The following is a 17,703-nucleotide window of genomic DNA, read 5'->3' on the forward strand; positions in this document are numbered from 1 at the left end:
CCATACTCTGTGTTGGAGCAGCTATGGAGGAATATCATCAGACTTCAGTTTGTTGATAATGGTCATTCCAAGCACATGATAGGAGACATCTCTCATCTGTACGATATTCAGAATTTTCATTGAGAGTATGTATCCTTTGCGGGAAAGGAAGAAAGAAAAGGATCACAAATTGGGATTATACTTAACGATGTGAAGAATTTTTGAATCTGTTCCGAAATTGAAACGCAGCTGAGGCTGAACATGTTGCTGCATATGCATGTTGTTCTCAGATCATCTAGATGCAACTTCAATTGCTGAATTTTGGTTTGAGTTTTCTTTTCGCTACTTTTGATTTTTCTTAAAATGATTCGTTTTGAAGACAAGTTTTTAAATTTGCGCATTTATTTTATTTTCTTTCTTCCCCATGCCCAAACTAAGGGGGAGAAATCAAAAATACAAAAAAAATTTAAAAAAAAATCAAAAATAAAAAAAAATAAAAAATACAAAAAGATGTTTTCTTTCATAAGTATTCTTGGGAAGTGATATGAAGTCTAGTGCTAAAGGGCAATATGAGAGGCGTGTAATGCACTGAAGCTGAATTGTTTAGACTCTGTATTCAATGTGCTGGTAAGCACGAAGGATTTCACATTAAAGAACTAGACACAACTGACAATGAAAAGACTAGACAATGTTAACTCATCTGGACTTAGATAGTTTCATTTGGATTGATCATACGACGCTAGGATAGATTGAGCAGTGAGATAAACAAGGGAGCCTACAAGATACATTAAAGTTACTTATCATCTAAACCTGTGGCTCAACATTTCTTCGGCGTACGGACTTATGTCCTTAATTCTGGTGTTGATAGGGTGACTGGGGGGTTCTGATAAAGTAGGTCTGTGTGAAATTGTTTTTCTTTCTTATCCTCTCTGTCAATCATATGTTGCCCCCTTTTGCGTGATCGGAAGATCTGACCTGGGACGCAACATATGCGCCTCTGTTTCTATACATCTCTATCTATGTTTCTCTCTATCTATGTCAGTCATATGTTGTCCCCTCTGCATGATCAGAATATCCGACCTGGGACATAGCATATGCACCTTTGTATCACTTTAACCCTCTATCTATGTTAGTAATATGTTGTCCCTCTGCGTGATTGGAAGATATCCGACCTGGGATACAACATATGCATTTCTATATCTAACTTCTCTCTCAAATAATTGAGCACTCACCTAAAGTAAAAAGCCTTTTGGAATTCCTTGATTGCTAGGGTATGTCGTGAACCGGGGAACACCTTCTAGTGCACTTAAAATTGAATTAACTAAAGTTTGTCTGTAGATCTCACTGCTGAATTTAAGTGGACATCAATATCATACGTCGTCGTCAGCTAAATGGTCTATTTAGGAATATAGTTTCTATGTCTCATCACTTATAATCTGTCTAATTTGCAAATATTCTTTGTGTTTAAGTGGACCACAATATTGGTGATTGACCAGAGCTAAACATGCAGGTGGGTGCTGATAAACGATAATTGAATTGTTTGACAACTTTGATCCAAAAAAGTTTTAAATTTAGTTATTATTTTTGTTTTTGTTAAATTTGTTCATATTTTTCCCCTATGCACAAATTTAGCGGAGAATTAAAAATCAAACAAAAAAAATCATAAAATTTAAAAAAAAATCCAAACATGTTTATTTTAGTTTTTATTTCTTTTTCAGAAAAATTAAAAATCCAAAAATATTTTATTTTTACTTTTGAGTGTATTTTTAATTTTATTTTTATTTCTTAGTTATTTCTATTGTGTGCTAAGTTTATTTTTATTTTTATTTTTACTATCTCAAAGTTTTGTTTGTCTTAAAAAACTAATTCAAAAAGAAGAAGAGACTCAAGGAGACTGGATCTGAACTTTCTGAGCAAGGAGAACATACTTGGAAAGGAGTTGATGATCATTACACTTCACTCTATTTTCACAAGGAATTGAAGGATTGAAACTGTACAAATTGTCAGTTAGACAACATCTTTCCAAGAACTGTCGTATTTAAGGAATTAAAAGTCTGAAACTGTACAAATGTCATGACATTAAGGTGATGCACTTCACAAGGCACGATTATCGTTGAACGTCTCGTCAAGGGCTAAGTTAACTTGTTAACTTGAAAAAATGTATTGGAATCTTTGATCAAGGATATGCAGGGGCTAACATTAAAATAGCCATGAGTAGTTCTCCGATACTCAACAAATCGCAGTGTGTTCCTCCGTGTTCACACAGATACTGCGAGTAGTCTCCTTCTGAGCTAAGGCTGGGTCCTTGAACAACTGTGGTGAGAAGGGTTTTTATGACTCTGTGATCCACATGGACTTTTTAGTCATGATTACCTTTCAAGGTATACCTGTGTTAGATGAAGAAATTCATTTGAAGGAATAGAGGAGCGGTCAAAATTTGGAAAATTTACAAAGAATGGAGATATTTCAGATGAAGTTGATGAAGACACTCCTTCATTTCATTCAATGACAGAGCTATTCAATGAATCGATGATTACATCGACTAAGACTGAAAGAGAAAGTGGTTTATTCAAGAAGTCCAACGTACCAACACCCGGCCAGATGGATGCTCACATAGAAGAACTACATCGAGCTGTGAGGATTCCTCCCCAAACAGTTCCTGTAACCACAGAACCACCACTTGAGAGTGAGAAAGAAGAATCAGATTTCACCCTTTTGTCAAGGAAGCACAAACGCAGATATTAAGGGGGAGTGCTGATTTATGACCTTATACAAAGGCCAGCTACAACCGCTAGACCAACCCAAGTTACAGAAGATGTTCATAGCCCAAAATTTTGTGACGAAGGTGTGGGCTGCTACAATGGTTCGATCAGATGTTCATCTTGCAAAGAAACGTTGAAGAAAACTAGCAATAAACCAAGGGGGAGATTGTTGGGACATATTTATGTGGTTTATGCTAGTTTTATATTTTTGAATGGGTTTGTACTGTTTTCGGTTAAGTAGACCGAAATCCTTCTTGATTTCGGTCTGAGTAGGTTTCGTGGGTTGGGCTCGAGCTTTTATTAAGCTTTGTATTTAGGTCATATATATAGGTGATAGTCGTTTACATTTTCGGTTGTTGATCATATTGTATTCAGCTGTCAAGAGAGCATTCATATGTACCAAACGATTAATCAATATATCGTGTGCATTTGAAGATGTCTTGTGTGTTCTTGAATCGTTGCTTGATTAACATTCCACATTCTTTAAACAATTAAGATTGATATCGTATAAGATCCATAGTTTTGGAGCTTACACTTTCTTATTCTGCTTTTCTTCACCTCAACGCGGTTGAGTACATCGGACACGACCTCTTAAAAATGGTGGAGATTAAGAAGGTTTCTTGGTCTTTACCGGGCCTCACAACGTTGTTGACTATTCCGTTCTTAACGCTCTTGATTGTCCATTTCTATTTGCAAATAGGACCACCTTATAAGTTTGAGTTTTGTATATACAAAGTCGATCCTTTAAATTCAAACCTATATTAATTATTTTTTTTCTGGAAAATATATTTGAAGATACATTATTACAACATACACGAAATTTCAATGGGTAATTAATACTTTGGCTTCTGTCACGAAATTGTCACGAAATTTCCATTGCTATGTATGTAAGAATATAATCTCTCAAAGAGAAGATCGACTCACTAATGGCGTTACAGCGAGAACTCTTTCATGCTTCAGGACCTCTCCACTTGCTAAATTCTTTCGATTGGTAAGAATCGTTTTTAACATGAAATATTTGATTTGATTTATCCAGTAACTGTTTCGATTCGGTTTTACAGGAGAAACACGTTTCATCGAAGATCCCTTGTTGCAAGCCTTGTTCAAGGAGTTAAAATTCTGGAAAAGGATCGTCAACGTCGAAGCATTCAACAGGATGCTCATGCTCACGCTCCTCCATGGTGGGAAGGATTTCACTTTCAGTTGAATCACGTTCTAGTAGATGATAAGAATTCCTACTTTGGAGCTATTTTCGAGCTCAAATATGCAAATCCATTATTCTATCAATCAACCCCGACCCCTCCGAAATATGTGATAGCCTTTCGAGGCACAATCACCAGATCTATAACGAGATCTGACGATATGAAACTAAACATCAAGTTAATTTTTAATAAACTCGAAAAAACCTCACGATTTCAAAAAGCTTTTGAAGCCGTTTGGAACACGGTAATGATGGTGGGGCCAACAAACGTCTGGTTAGCCGGACATTCGTTAGGTGCGTCTATGGCGATGCTCGCTGGGAGGAACATGATGAAGGCTCGATGTAATCTCGAAACGTATCTCTTCAATCCACCTTTCCTCTCCCTTCCAATCGAGAAGATGATAAAAAACGAAACGTTGGAATTTGGCGTCCGTATCGCCGGTAGTCTCTTAAAGGCCGGAATTGCAAAGGCGATTAACATTTACCGTAAAGATCCAGAAGAAGATCTGTTTGCTGCGTTGTCTGAATGGATGCCGTATATGTTTGTGAATCCATCAGATCCGATCTGTGCGGAATACATTGGGTATTTTGAACATAGGGTGAAGATGGAGGGAATCGGAGCCAGAAGTATCGAGAGGACCGCGACCAGACATACTATGAGAAGTCTGGTGTCCGGCGCAGTGGGGAGGGATTCGGAACCGTTGCATCTGCTACCGACGGCTTATATGACGGTGAATAATCGTCCATCGGAGAATTTCAAACAAGCTCATGGAATTCATCAATGGTGGCAACAACATTTTCAATGGCAATCGATGCTATACAAATTTAACTAGCGATTTCTTAATCTCTCTTCCCCTTGCGTGATTGCAAGATGGAAAACGGAATTGATTGATTATTATTTACTCAAAGATTGGATTGGAAGTTTTTTTTTTGGACAATATATGTTCTATGTTTCTTCAAATATGAACCACCAATAAATTTCCTTTTGCATGAAGGGTAAAACTGTAAATCCATGTGACAAATTCTTTTGATAGTTTCATAGTTTTAAAACTGTAAATCCACGTGACTACTAAAAAATATCAAAATTAAGTAGTTTTTTTATATTATTTTTGTGTGTTATTATAAATTTACTAGTTGTGAAACTCATATATTAAATGAGTTAATTTTTAAAATAATAAAATAAATATAAATGTTAAAATATTTGAGAGCTTTCAATTTATAAGAAAATAAGAAAAATATTAATTATTATATATAACATAAAAGCTTAAAATGTTGGGGAACAGTAATTTTTTTTTTTCTTTCTTCTTCTTCCACTCAAGTTTTCATTTTCATAAAAACGTCCCATTTTTCCTTTCCATCTTATCCTACGACCATTGAAAAATCATTTGATGACCTGTACCGCCTTCTTTAACCAATCAGAGCGCCATCGCCTTTCACCTACGTCCTCTTTTTCAACAACCCCCCCCCCCCCCCCCCCCCCCCGATGTTACATTCAAAGAATCTTCTATATCCTTCCCCTACCCCTTAATCTCCCATCACCGCCCCAAAGCTTGTGACGCCGATGATTCAACGTCTTCACCACCACCAGTCTCAGCCACCGCCTTCCTCCGACGTTCCCTCTCAGATGTAGAAAAGAGTCTCCTTTGTGGAGAACCGACGGAGCGAAGATGGTTTTCTACTTCAAACTTCGACCGGAAGACGGAGTTGGTCGATGAGATCGAAGAGGGAGATATTAAGAGGCTTCCCGGTTGCTTTTATTCCAACCTCGAACATACTCTCGCTCCCTTTGTACCCCTAAATCCAGACATCAGCCACCAGTTCTCACAAACCCAACATATCTCCAATATCTACACTGGTTTCATTTGCTCTCCACAAACTTCAATTTCACGTCCAAGGTTTCTGTTTTCTTTTTCGCATATTCTATTCTTTACAACGGAAGGTTTGATACTTTTGATAGTGGTTTGTAAGGCATTTTTATGATTTTCAGTTTTTCAGACTTCTACTGATTTCTTTCCAGACATGGTAAGACGTTGATGGACTTCTACTACCACCGATTTCATTCGACCCTGATTTCCAGTTTAAGAAAGATTAGTTGGAAGGAGAAGATAACACTACTGTTAGTTAGGTAAGAGCATCTTCCAATTGCGTGATTTTTTTAATTCAACGCCTCAATTTTGGATGAAAGTTTTTAATCAGGCGTCGATTTTTTTTCAAGGCTCAATTTTCGATTTTCAGTATTCAGGTAAGAACATCTTCCATTTGCGTGTTTTTTTTTTTTTTTTTTAATTTTTGTATTTTCTGTTGTTTTAATAAACTTATAGGTGATTGCATGGAGAACATGGTACAAGTATAATTTGGTTTGAAGAAGAGTCCAACATAAATGATTGGTTATGTTCTTCAATTTTGGTTAAATAATTGCAGGTTTCACTTCTCTTTTGGAATGCATACCAAGTGTATGTTAAAATGCCCCGCAAAAGTTGTTTTTCTCACATTATGTCCTGTGGATTTCAATGGTGCTTTGTAAACTAACAAATGAAATACATATAACGGCTAGGGTTTCACATTATTATCAAAGAGAAGTACAAATACAATGAAAAGGAAAGACATAATATATAGACAAGCTAATTAGGGTTTCCTAACGAAAAGGCCCAATCATAAAACCCAATACAAAATAAAGCCCAAAATATTATTAGGTTAACATCCCCCTTCAAACTCACAATGCAACAACAATAAGCATTGAGATTTGTCAGACAGAAAATGGAATCGAGGAGCAGTCAACGGCTAAGAATATCAGCAATCTGCAAAGAGGAAGGAACATAAGGAAGGGAGATAGTGCCCTTCTGGAGATGATGACGTGTGAAATGACAGGCAATCTCAATGTGCTTTGTGCGCTCATGAAACACTGAATTCTTGGCAATCATTATCGTACTCTCGTTATCACAATACAAAGGGGTAGGCTGAGAGATGTGAACGCCCATATCTGCAAGAAGCCATCTCAACCAAACAATCTCACAAGTGGCGATAGCCATGGCTCGATACTCAAATTCTGTAGAAGATCGAGAAACAACATCTTGTTTCTTGCTTTTCCATGATATCAATGAATCTCCAAGAAAAACACAATACCCAGTAGTGGACTTACGATCATAAATATCACTATCCCAATTTGCATCACTATAGGCACGCAACTCAAGAGAGGATGAAGAAGGAAACATAAGAGTGCGGAACTGAGTACCACGTAAATATCTCAAAATACGAAGAACAACTCCCCAATGAACAGTAGTAGGAGCAGTGACAAACTGGCTAATCACATGAACTGCATGAGCAATATCCGGTCTAGTGACAGTCAGGTAAATCAAACTCCCAACAATGGTACGATAAAGTCTTGGATCTGATAATGGGACACCATCAGTTGGAGAGTACTTTGCATTACTCTCTATAGGCGTATGAACAGTTCGATTATCCGTGAGTCGTGCACGTTCAAACAAATCTGAAATATACTTCGTTTGAGATAAAAGATAACCCTTTGGAGATTGAGCAACTTCAATCCCCAAGAAATAACGAAGTAATCCCAAGTCTTTCATAGCAAAACGGTGAGCCAAATCACGCTTTAAAGACTCTATACCATCATGATCATCACCGGTAATAATCATGTCATCGACATACAAGGAAAGAATAATCCACCCTGCATTTGTACATCGAATAAATAGAGCCGAATCATGGTTACTTGGTTGAAAACCAAGAGAAGTAATCACCGTAGAAAATTTCTCAAACCAAGCACGAGGGGCTTGTTTGAGGCCATATAGAGCCTTCCGAAGACGACAAACTTCACCTGGTCGGTGAGCAATACCAGGGGGAGGAGACATGTATACTTCTTCATGAAGATCGCCATTCAAGAAAGCATTTTTGACATCCATTTGATAAATCTTCCATTGACGAATGGAAGAAACTGCAATCAAGGTGCGAACAGTCGTCATTTTTGCAACAGGAGCAAATGTCTCCTCATAATCCATACCATACTTTTGCGCGTACCCTTTCACAACAAGTCTGGATTTATAACGCTCAACGGATCCATCAGACTTTGTTTTGATTTTATAAACCCAACGACAACCAATCGTGTGTTTTCCAGGTGGAAGCAGAACCAGATCCCATGTATGAGTGTGATAAAGAGCTGCAAGTTCCTCAGCCATAGCGGTCTGCCAAAGGGGATCAGAAATGGCCTCTTTATAGGATGTTGGCTCAGAGAGACGATGTACATTAGCAATAAAAGAGGCAAAAGCCGGTGAGTAAGAGGAATAGACAAAGTCAGGAAGCTTTGTGGACTTCTTATTACGATAAGGTCTCGATGGAGGGGGGTCTTGATGATTTGTAGGCAGAGGATCAACGATAGGTGCTGGATCAGCCACATGTGGTGGATCAGCAGCAAGTGGTGGATCAGTGACATGTGGTGGATCATCAATGTCAATGCTAAACGGATCAATAGTACAGAGCTCCTCTCGGGTTGCATCATGTGACTGAACAGGAATGCTATAGAATGGAATATGCTCCAAAAAGGTGACATTGCGAGATACATACAGTTTCTGATTTGAAGGATCATAGCACCGATAACCTTTCTGACCAATACCATATCCCAGAAAAACACAAAGAGCTGATTTTGAAGACAAATTATCTCTCTCTACATGAGGCTTCAAGACAAAACATGAACACCCAAACACTCGTAATGAAGAATAATCTGGAGTTGTCCAAACAACATTTCATAAGGAGACTTCCCCGAAGTGTACGCAGTAGGAATGCGATTAATAACATAAGTAGCGGTATGAACAGCTTCTCCCCAAAACATATTGGGAACTTGAGCAGAGAGTAGTAAGGATCTAGCAGTTTCTAGGAGATGTCGATGTTTTCTTTCTGCAACACCATTCTGCTGAGGAGTGTCTGTACAAGATGATTGATGTATAGTGCCATCAGATGCCAATAATTGTTTAAAATCATTGGAGGTAAATTCTCCTCCCAGATCACACCGAAAACATTTTATGACAGCAGAGTGTTGAGTCTTGACAATAACTCTGAATTCACTATATATGGTGAAAAAGTCAGACATGCGCTTCATAAAATAAACCCACGTATAACGAGTGTAATCATCAATGAATGAAACATAATATTTAGCTCCTGACTTGGAGGTTATCGGAGAGGGACCCCATACATCAGAATGCACAATATCAAAGGAAGCAACAGAACGAGTGACACTTTTATTAAACGATAAAGCAGAAAATTTTCCCAGTTTACAACCACAACAATCAGAAATATCATCAAATTTCAAAGAGCCTAACACACCAGTGGAAACCAAAAACTATAAACGAGACGCTGAAACATGTCCCAAACGAGAATGCCAAAGATAAAAAGGAGACGATGAAGGGTTTAAAGGAACAGACGACAAATCGACACTAGATGCAGCAACATCAGCAACATGTAGCTGCTCCAAGACATAAAGCTCCCCAAGTCTACGGCCTATCCCAATCACCCTCCGAGACCGAATGTCCTGTACACAACAGAATGAATCAGAAAAGAAGACCCAACAACCAGATTTACACAACTGACTGACCGATGCAAGATTCAAAGCAAGTGTAGGAATGTAATACACATCTGTTAAAGATATATAAGGAGTGACAATAGAACCAACAACTCTACTGACATGGGTGTAGCACTAGCAGACATAACAGAGACAGGTGTACGAGAAGATAATGAAGCAAAAGATGAAAAATGTGGTGATATGTGATGAGATGCACCAGAATCCAATATCCACAAGGATGAAGGAATACCTGACGTGTTGGATGAAGACAGACCTGAATGAGACATGGAAGCTGACATGGCAGTTAGATTGGTAGCTAAGAACTGTCTGAACTGCTCAACAATCTGTGGATCCAAGGCTGATGGTGGTGTGAAATCTGTTTCATTCTCAACTGAAGGTGTAGCAGCAGCGTACTGTGCTGGCCTAAAAGATGAAAAAGAGGGACGTGACTGTCCAGAAGACTTGTTCTGCTGTGAAGACTAAGAGTATGCTGGTGATCTTGTTTGTTGTTGCTGTTGATTTCCCTTGCTTGTCAGTAAAGGACAATTTGCCTTTCAATGGTTTTTCTTCTTATAGAAAGCACACTCATCAAATGCAACTCTGGGACGATTTTGGTTTGAAGATTGGGGCCGTTGTGAAACAAAAAAGACAGCAGGAGTGAATGTCTTGGGAGCTTTGTCAGCATGGGACTTGATACGAGTTTCTTCATCAATCAACTCGTGAACAACCGAATCAACAGTGGGAAGAGGTGTACGATGCAAGATTGATCCACGCAGACCTTCAAAATCTGAACGTAATGCCATCAAGAACTGAACCAAACGTTGCTCTTCCCTTCTATCAATATAAGGCTTAAAAGCCTTCAACACATCAGGTTCTATAAGAGCTAACTGATCCCACAAATCTGACATAGCTGCATAAAATTCCTGAACACTAAGATTGTTCTGTTGGATGGCTTGAATATCAAACTCTAACTGATACTGCTTTGCAAAGTTAGACTGAGTATACAACCTAGCCAAGTGATCCCAAACCTCCTTTGCCATGTCATACTTCGCCAACTGAGTACCAATAGACTGGATGACAGAATTATTAATCCAAGTAATGATTTTGGAGTTATCAGTCTCCCATGAATCCAGTAAGGTTTCATAATTAGCAGCCTTCTCGTCTGTTGGTTTCTTCTTGTCACCTATAACAATCCCCCACATAGTCTGCAAGAAATTTTTCATAACATAACTCCAATAGGCATAGTTTTTGGCATCAAGTTGAATACTAATGGACTGAAGAGAATCATCTCTTGGGACCATATTTCAATATCAGTCAAATAGTAAATACGAGTAGTAGCAAAAAATGATCAAGATCTCGAAATCAACAAAGCAAGACGAAAACGAAACCCTCAAAACCGACAAACGAACAAATCAAACCAAACCAAATACAGAAACGAGCAAAAAAGGCATACCCCAAAATTGCAAATGGTGAAAATGAACAGTACACGTGAATAGTGCCAATGAATAGTAACCGTGAACAGTACTCGTCGGTGAACATTGTCGATGAACAGTAATCGGTGAACAGTAACTCTGATGAACAGTAACCGCACGATGAACAGTAATTGCCGATGAACAGTATCGATGAATAGTAATCCCCCCGATGAACAGTGTCGATGAACAGTACTCGCCCCCCCCCCCCCCCCCCCCCAAAAAAAAAAAAACGAAAAACTACAGATAATCAACCGAGCTCTGATACCATGTAAACTAACAAATGAAATACATATAACGGCTAGGGTTTCATATTATTATCAAAGAGAAGTACAAATACAATGAAAAGGAAAGACATAATATATAGACAAGCTAATTAGGGTTTCCTAGCGAAAAGGCCCAATCATAAAACCCAATACAAAATAAAGCCCAAAATATTATTAGGTTAACATGCTTCAGCAATTGAAGTTCGTTTTTGTTATTCCTAATCTACATGTATGGTTTCTGGTACTTCAGATGGTTTCTTGGTGTGGGAGATTGACCGGAGATTGGATTTGGAATAGTAGTTGATGGATCTGATGCTTTGCTTCTTCAATTAATGGTATCTTGAAATTTTTTTAGTCAACTGTAGGATAGCCTTCCTGCTGTCAGCATATTAGGTCCCTATCTCTTTATCTTTATGTCAAGGCTGCTAATATGTCTCTGCCACAAGTAGTGGTTGATGACTTCTACAGTTAAGGTTTAACCAACTCCTTCATATCTCCATATCTTTTTATCTTTAACAGTCCCAAAGTAAATGAATTGAAATTTTGTTTTGTTTATTTATTTTTACAGCTAATGACAAGTATACTTAGTTTTTTTACCATAATACCCTTGTACTTTTGAACAAACAAGAAAATTTGTGTGTAATGGTTAATAACCTTAAATTTCTTATGCAGATGAAGGCGTTGAAGGATCTTGACTTTACATGTAGCAAAAGGAACTTTCACAGTGGAAGGATCAATCATTGAAACAAAATTCTTTATTAGTCGATTGTGAGTATGCTTTATATTAATTGTGTGTCGCTTTGTTTACCTTATAATTCATGAATAATTGGTTCATGTTTATAATTTATTAATTAATTAGTTAATATTTTTTTTCTTTCTTTCTGCAGGTTTATTTTTATAGATTGCTTCAATGGAACTCATCCAGCTGCATTTGTTTGGATATGGTACACATCTTTGATTTATAGGGTAAAAATTCTTCTCATCAGCAAAGTAATCTTAAAAAATACCCCAAAATTATGTATCTTTGCTAATGAGATCTGCCATTTTCTTAGAGAAAAGAAGTTGCATTTGTTTTTTCAAACGGGTTGTTTTTCTTTTGATTTATTGTAAGATAAAATATGATGGTTAAATTGGGTTCTATATTAAAATAATCAACCAACAAGACACACGCACAGATTTTGATTTTTTATTGTCAGTACCATGATTTATTACTTTTACAACTATGACACTGACAAGGAAAAAAATTCAACTTAATTTCAATGTTACACATTTCTTATCTGCTTTGATTGCCGCTTGCCGCCTTCTTCTCCAATACAACAGTTGTTTCCGTTTTCCTCATTTCTTCTTTCTTTTTCTTCACTCTTCCTTCCTCTTCAGCTTGCTGGTGATCGACGAGTGGTAAAGGAGCAGCACTCGGCGACCAGTCCCAACTGTTTCGTCGGCATTGAAGGCTACCTGTCGCACCCCAAAACCGGAACGACGGAAACGTTAATCTGGGGTGGATGACGTCATGCCAAGTATCACAACATATGCAGTATAGTAATCAAAGTACAACAATCATTGCATTAATAGTAATAGTTTTACATAAGTTACATTTTATAGAGACATCAAAGTAATACAAAAACAAGTAAAGATGCAGCTCGGTTCTAGGCTGGCTTCACAAAAGTTCCCGGGTGTACATGTCTATTGCTGACCTGAGAATACAAGTTATTTGAAATCGAGTATCAGCATTTTTATAAATGCTGGTGAGTTCATAAGTATTTAGTGTCATTTGTGTAAGTAAGCATTTTATTCAAAATAACTTTATAGAAAGTAGTAGTTTAGAATCTACGGTGTATTAGCGTCCTTTCCAGAAAATCCTATATTTTCTAATTAAAAGAAGTCTTCTACCAAGACTCGACAGTGTTACGTTTCAAAGAGAAATTTTCCCTGAAATACTATCGTTACCCAAAATACGGTATTTGACTTTAAAGAAAGTAGGAGAATATCACTAGTAAAAATACTAGGGGAAAATAACATATGCCTCAGCAGAAAATACTGCTGACTAAGGCAAAAGAAATCATAGACTCCAGGAGAATATCGAATGAATGATACGCCTGGCTCAGTCTAACTAAAGGAAACATAGACCCCAGACGGTATCAAATGTATGATACGGCTAGAAAGGTCTAAAACAAAGAAACACAGACCCCAGACAGTATCAAATGAAAGATACAGCTAGCAAGGTCTAAAACAAAGAAACACAGACCCCAGACAGTATCAAATGAAAGATACAGCTAGTAAGGTCCAAAACAAAGGGAAAATCCTAAGTGGGTTGTTTCAAGAATACAATGTTAGATACTCGTTACCTTAAGGCCATGAATTATAAGGTAAACATGGAGATACTCGTAACCATACTAATTGACACTAGAGTACTTGACGCCCTGCAAGCGTCAGAATAAATATGACATTTGTCACCCCTTGGCTTGGAAGTTCGTGGACTGTAGCTAGCAGTCAGGGTGCGGGAGTGTCAGTCCCATATAGATCTATACACACAATGCCCACTCTCCCTACAGGAGACTCTGGTTACCAACTCGACGACGGGGAGATCCATGTCTTGAAGATGCATCTCGTAATCTGAATTCTATTAGAGGTGCTAGAGAAATGATATAGACTCGCGTATGAACTGACTCCTATGTAATTCTCGTACTAGAAAGAGTGAATAGAACCTCCTAACTATTCCTATAATAGTTACTAGTGTCTCTGATCTATGAATGATGAATGGAATGATGCCCTTGCTACCCAAGGGAAATGAACTGGCCGATGTAAACCTTTATGTCTATACGTGTATACATGGTATATAATTAATGTTTAAACGAACTTCGGACGGATATCCGATACCCACCAGACCACATCCCAACGAGGAAAAGGAAATAGGGCGAACTAGCCTTCCTAAGTCTTTTAAACATTATTTATATAACTATACAAGTACAGGCATGCATTTAACGAAACAGAAGTATAGAAGTATAGAAGAAAACTTTGACGAAAACTTTAAAAAACCTTTACACTTAAGAAAATTGTGACTTGATATCCTTTTTGTAAAATACGCTTGAAGACCTTTGGAAATCCTTTGAAAACCTTTCATAAACAAGTTTTGATAAAAAAAATATAAGTAAAGAAAACCTTTGTTTAAAACACTGATGTAACTGGTTTAGAAGTAAAACATACAGCACGAGAGATAATTTGAGAAAAGATTTAAACAAGTAAAGACGTTTTGGAAAACCATCTATAGTATTATACTTGGTAAAACAACTGAAAGTGTAATAAATCCTTGTGCATGCGGGTTATTAATCACATATGATTGATATTATAACTAGCATGTTTTAACTTGTATTCCCCCCCCCCATAAAAGCATGTAAAAACATTTAAAAGGTTAATTCATGGGTATGAACTCACCTGTTGTTAGTGGATCGAACGAAAGTGTCAGTTGGGTGCTCGGTGTCAAGTAAAGAATTGAACACACTTAGTGACCTATTAACATATGATGACATATGTTTACATAGAATTAGTAAATATAATACTAATTAAACACATATACGCATCCTAAAATGCAGAAAACACTTTGGTTAAGTGCTAGGGATGTCCCAGGTAATATCTAAGGGAGTGTATGGCCTAGTTAGGGAGTTTACTCTTCAAGAGTAAACTCTTTATAGAGTTTACAGTCCTAAGACCATATACCCATGAGTTTGCGGCCGTAAACTCATGGGTGGTGTGTTCTTTGATGCTTCAAGGTATTATCTCACTCATAGAATCATGCAAGAGTCGAATCAAGGGCTAAGGAAGTGATTGGGGCTCAAAATGGATACAATAGGGAGTTTACGGTTCATTGACCACTCCTTGAGGAGTTTACAGCCGTAAACACATGAGTTTATGGTCGTAAACTCATGCTTGTCCATTTCTTTTGTTGTTTGGTGGTTCTAACTCATGCATGCAAGGTTCTAGTCACTTATATGAGCATAGGAAGGTGCTAAAGGCACTTAAACACCTTGGAAAGGTGTTTACGGTCTATGAAGGTGTTCTTGGGGAGTTTACTACCTTAAACACATGAGTTTACGGCAGTAAACTAATGTTAGTCCATGAATCATGTGTTTTGGTGGTTGTAGGTTAAGCATACAAAGTTCTAGGTCCAATTCTAAGCCATACAAAGTGTTAAGGGCACTTTAACACCCTTTGGGGGTGTTTATGGTCTAAGAAAGGGTGTTTACGGTCCAAGAACCTTCTTGGGCCGTAAACTCAAGTGTGACTTACGTTTGTATGCTTTGGTGCATCTCAAGAAAGAATATAAGGTTCTATGCACTCAAGGAACTTCATAGAAGCACTTGGAGGTGATTAAGGGGTAGTTTAACACCTTAAAAGGTGTTTATGGACCTTGAAGATGGTTTTACGGTCTAAGAATGTTCTTAGACCGTAAAATCATGTTTACTCCCCATTTGTTACGATTTTGGTGTTCTAAGTCCTTTCATGAAAGCCTCTAAGTCATTGCTAAGAATTAGAAGTGGTTTGGAAGGGTTTTTGGGCACCAAAACCCTCTTTCAAGGTGTTTACAGTTTTGGGATGCTCCCAAGACTGTAAACTCTTGTTCTTGGGGTTTTTGGATGTTTAAGACACGAATTTGCAAGTCAAATGAGTTAAACAACAAGCTAGGAAGGTTAACTTACCGATTTGAAGCTCGAAGGGGCGATTTTTGACCAAAATCCGTTTTGTAGAGAGAGAAAGTAGAGAGAGAGTGTCTAAGGTGGGAAGGAAACCCACTCAAATCTTATATAGGGTGGAGTTTATGGCCTGGTTGGGGGTTCACCCGACACCAACCGCGAACGGGGTTTTTCACGACTACCGTTAAACACGACAAATTTTAAAATTATACCTCCTTAATTTTGGTTCGCTTGAAGAATATTATTTAAAATATTCCAACGGGTTTTAAATCCGGTCAAAACAATTTTTGGGATAAATTTGGCTATTTTTGGACGTGCTTAATTTCGACGTTAAAACTAAAGGAAACTTTTGGGTTGTTACACTACCGGTGTTGGCGAAGGCAATCCATCAAAGTGCTCAGCGGACGGAGACATGGCTTCGGGGTTGTTCTTCTCTATGTAGATTTGATTTCCTTAATAACTCTTTGCAAGTATTACGTTCATCAACTTGGGTTCTTCCACCACCGATTTATGTTCCCTACCAGTCTCACTGAATTTTTATTGTTATAGACACTGATTTATGTTCCACCACCGATTTATGTTCCTCAGCTTGGGTTCTTCCACCACCGATTTACGTTCATCAGCTTGGGTTCTTCTCACTGAATTTTTATTATTATAGACTCTGAGCCCTAATTTTTTTCCTTTTGTTTTTTACTTTGTAATCACATAGGACCAATTTCAGGTAGGGTTTCGTTTTTCAACGAATCCCGAAATCAGAATCTCCTCTTTCTTCGTCAACCTCCGTAGCGATGATGGATTCTTCATCCTTTTCAAATCGGCTACACATATTCGAGATTTACCGGCGTTATTGCGGTAACCTCCAATCCAATTTTTTTACTTTATTTCGAAACTACAATGATTTCCTTGATTGATCGATATTTGCTATGGGTTTTTTCATTTGTTACCTTGTGAATGATTCGTATGAAAGAAAAACAATGTTTCTCTTATCTCCTGAAATCTGATATCAAGAATTTCAGTTGGTTAAAGATTAAAAGTAGATTCAGTAATCAATTACATTAAACTTGGAATGATGTTCATGGATTCACTTTAACCCTAGCAAATGAGGTTTTAATCCATAGGCTATGCGATTCTCTGATGAATCAAACTGCAATAATCACTTAAATAACACACAATTAAACACCCTTTAATTCTTCTATTGGTTTTCTTTTCCAGAAATCACATAAGAGGCATACGCTTTTGGAGAAGATGGTTACAAACCTTAGTCAAAGAAAGCCAAATTACTCCAAGGACATCTTGACCGAATATAATTGAATTCTGGAGATGTCGCAAGTGAGTCTTGTCATCATGCTGAGATGGTGAACAAGGGTAATAATGGTAATACAGAGTCATTTTTTCCATGGTTTTTACCTTTTGTTTTGAATTTTTTACCGAAAAAAATCACATTCCCGTTACGTTGATTTTCCATTTTTAGGCGTTAAATGCAGTAAAATAGCAACGTATTTTTAATTCACACTACACCCTGAAATAAAAAAAAAAAAAAAAAAGAACACAGCGCCAACGGCGCACGGAATTCCATCTAGTTATAATAGAAATGTTTTTTTATCTTTTAAATTTAAACAAATAATTTAAATAAACAAAATAAACTAATAAATTTTAATTTTGAGAATTTTGAAATTAGAAGGTAAGTTCATTAATGAAATTGATATTTATTTATTACTACATTTATTGCAATTATTATTATTATTATATTAAAATATTATGTAAAATTTAATAAA

General features: G+C 37.3%; 2 protein-coding genes across 2 annotated transcripts; one reads left to right on the forward strand and one right to left on the reverse strand.

The window, feature by feature from the left end:
* Positions 1–3,527: 3,527 nt before the first annotated feature.
* On the forward strand, positions 3,528–4,944 carry LOC145075204 (GDSL esterase/lipase At4g10955-like). The gene is made up of 2 exons (XM_079021505.1): positions 3,528–3,732; positions 3,803–4,944. The coding sequence occupies exons 1-2, from the start codon at positions 3,668–3,670 to the stop codon at positions 4,773–4,775; spliced, it is 1,038 nt and encodes a 345-aa protein (XP_078877631.1). The 5' UTR covers positions 3,528–3,667; the 3' UTR covers positions 4,776–4,944.
* A 5,115-nt stretch (positions 4,945–10,059) lies between these two features.
* On the reverse strand, positions 10,060–10,806 carry LOC145075873 (uncharacterized). Its single transcript, XM_079021958.1, has one exon. The coding sequence runs from the start codon at positions 10,804–10,806 to the stop codon at positions 10,060–10,062; it is 747 nt and encodes a 248-aa protein (XP_078878084.1).
* Between the last annotated feature and the right edge of the window lie 6,897 nt (positions 10,807–17,703).

Source organism: Lactuca serriola, chromosome 9, assembly GCF_051521515.1.
Source record: "Lactuca serriola cultivar US96UC23 chromosome 9, Lser_US96UC23_V15, whole genome shotgun sequence".
Taxonomy (NCBI): domain Eukaryota; kingdom Viridiplantae; phylum Streptophyta; class Magnoliopsida; order Asterales; family Asteraceae; genus Lactuca; species Lactuca serriola.

Bases quoted from the DNA above. Each gene is read 5' to 3' on its own strand.
- LOC145075204 (XM_079021505.1), top strand. From the start codon at position 3,668: ATGGCGTTACAGCGAGAACTCTTTCATGCTTCAGGACCTCTCCACTTG. The intron at 3,733-3,802 runs GTAAGAATCGTT...TCGGTTTTACAG, and splicing joins TTGCTAAATTCTTTCGATTG to GAGAAACACGTTTCATCGAA.
- LOC145075873 (XM_079021958.1), bottom strand. From the start codon at position 10,806: ATGGTCCCAAGAGATGATTCTCTTCAGTCCATTAGTATTCAACTTGAT.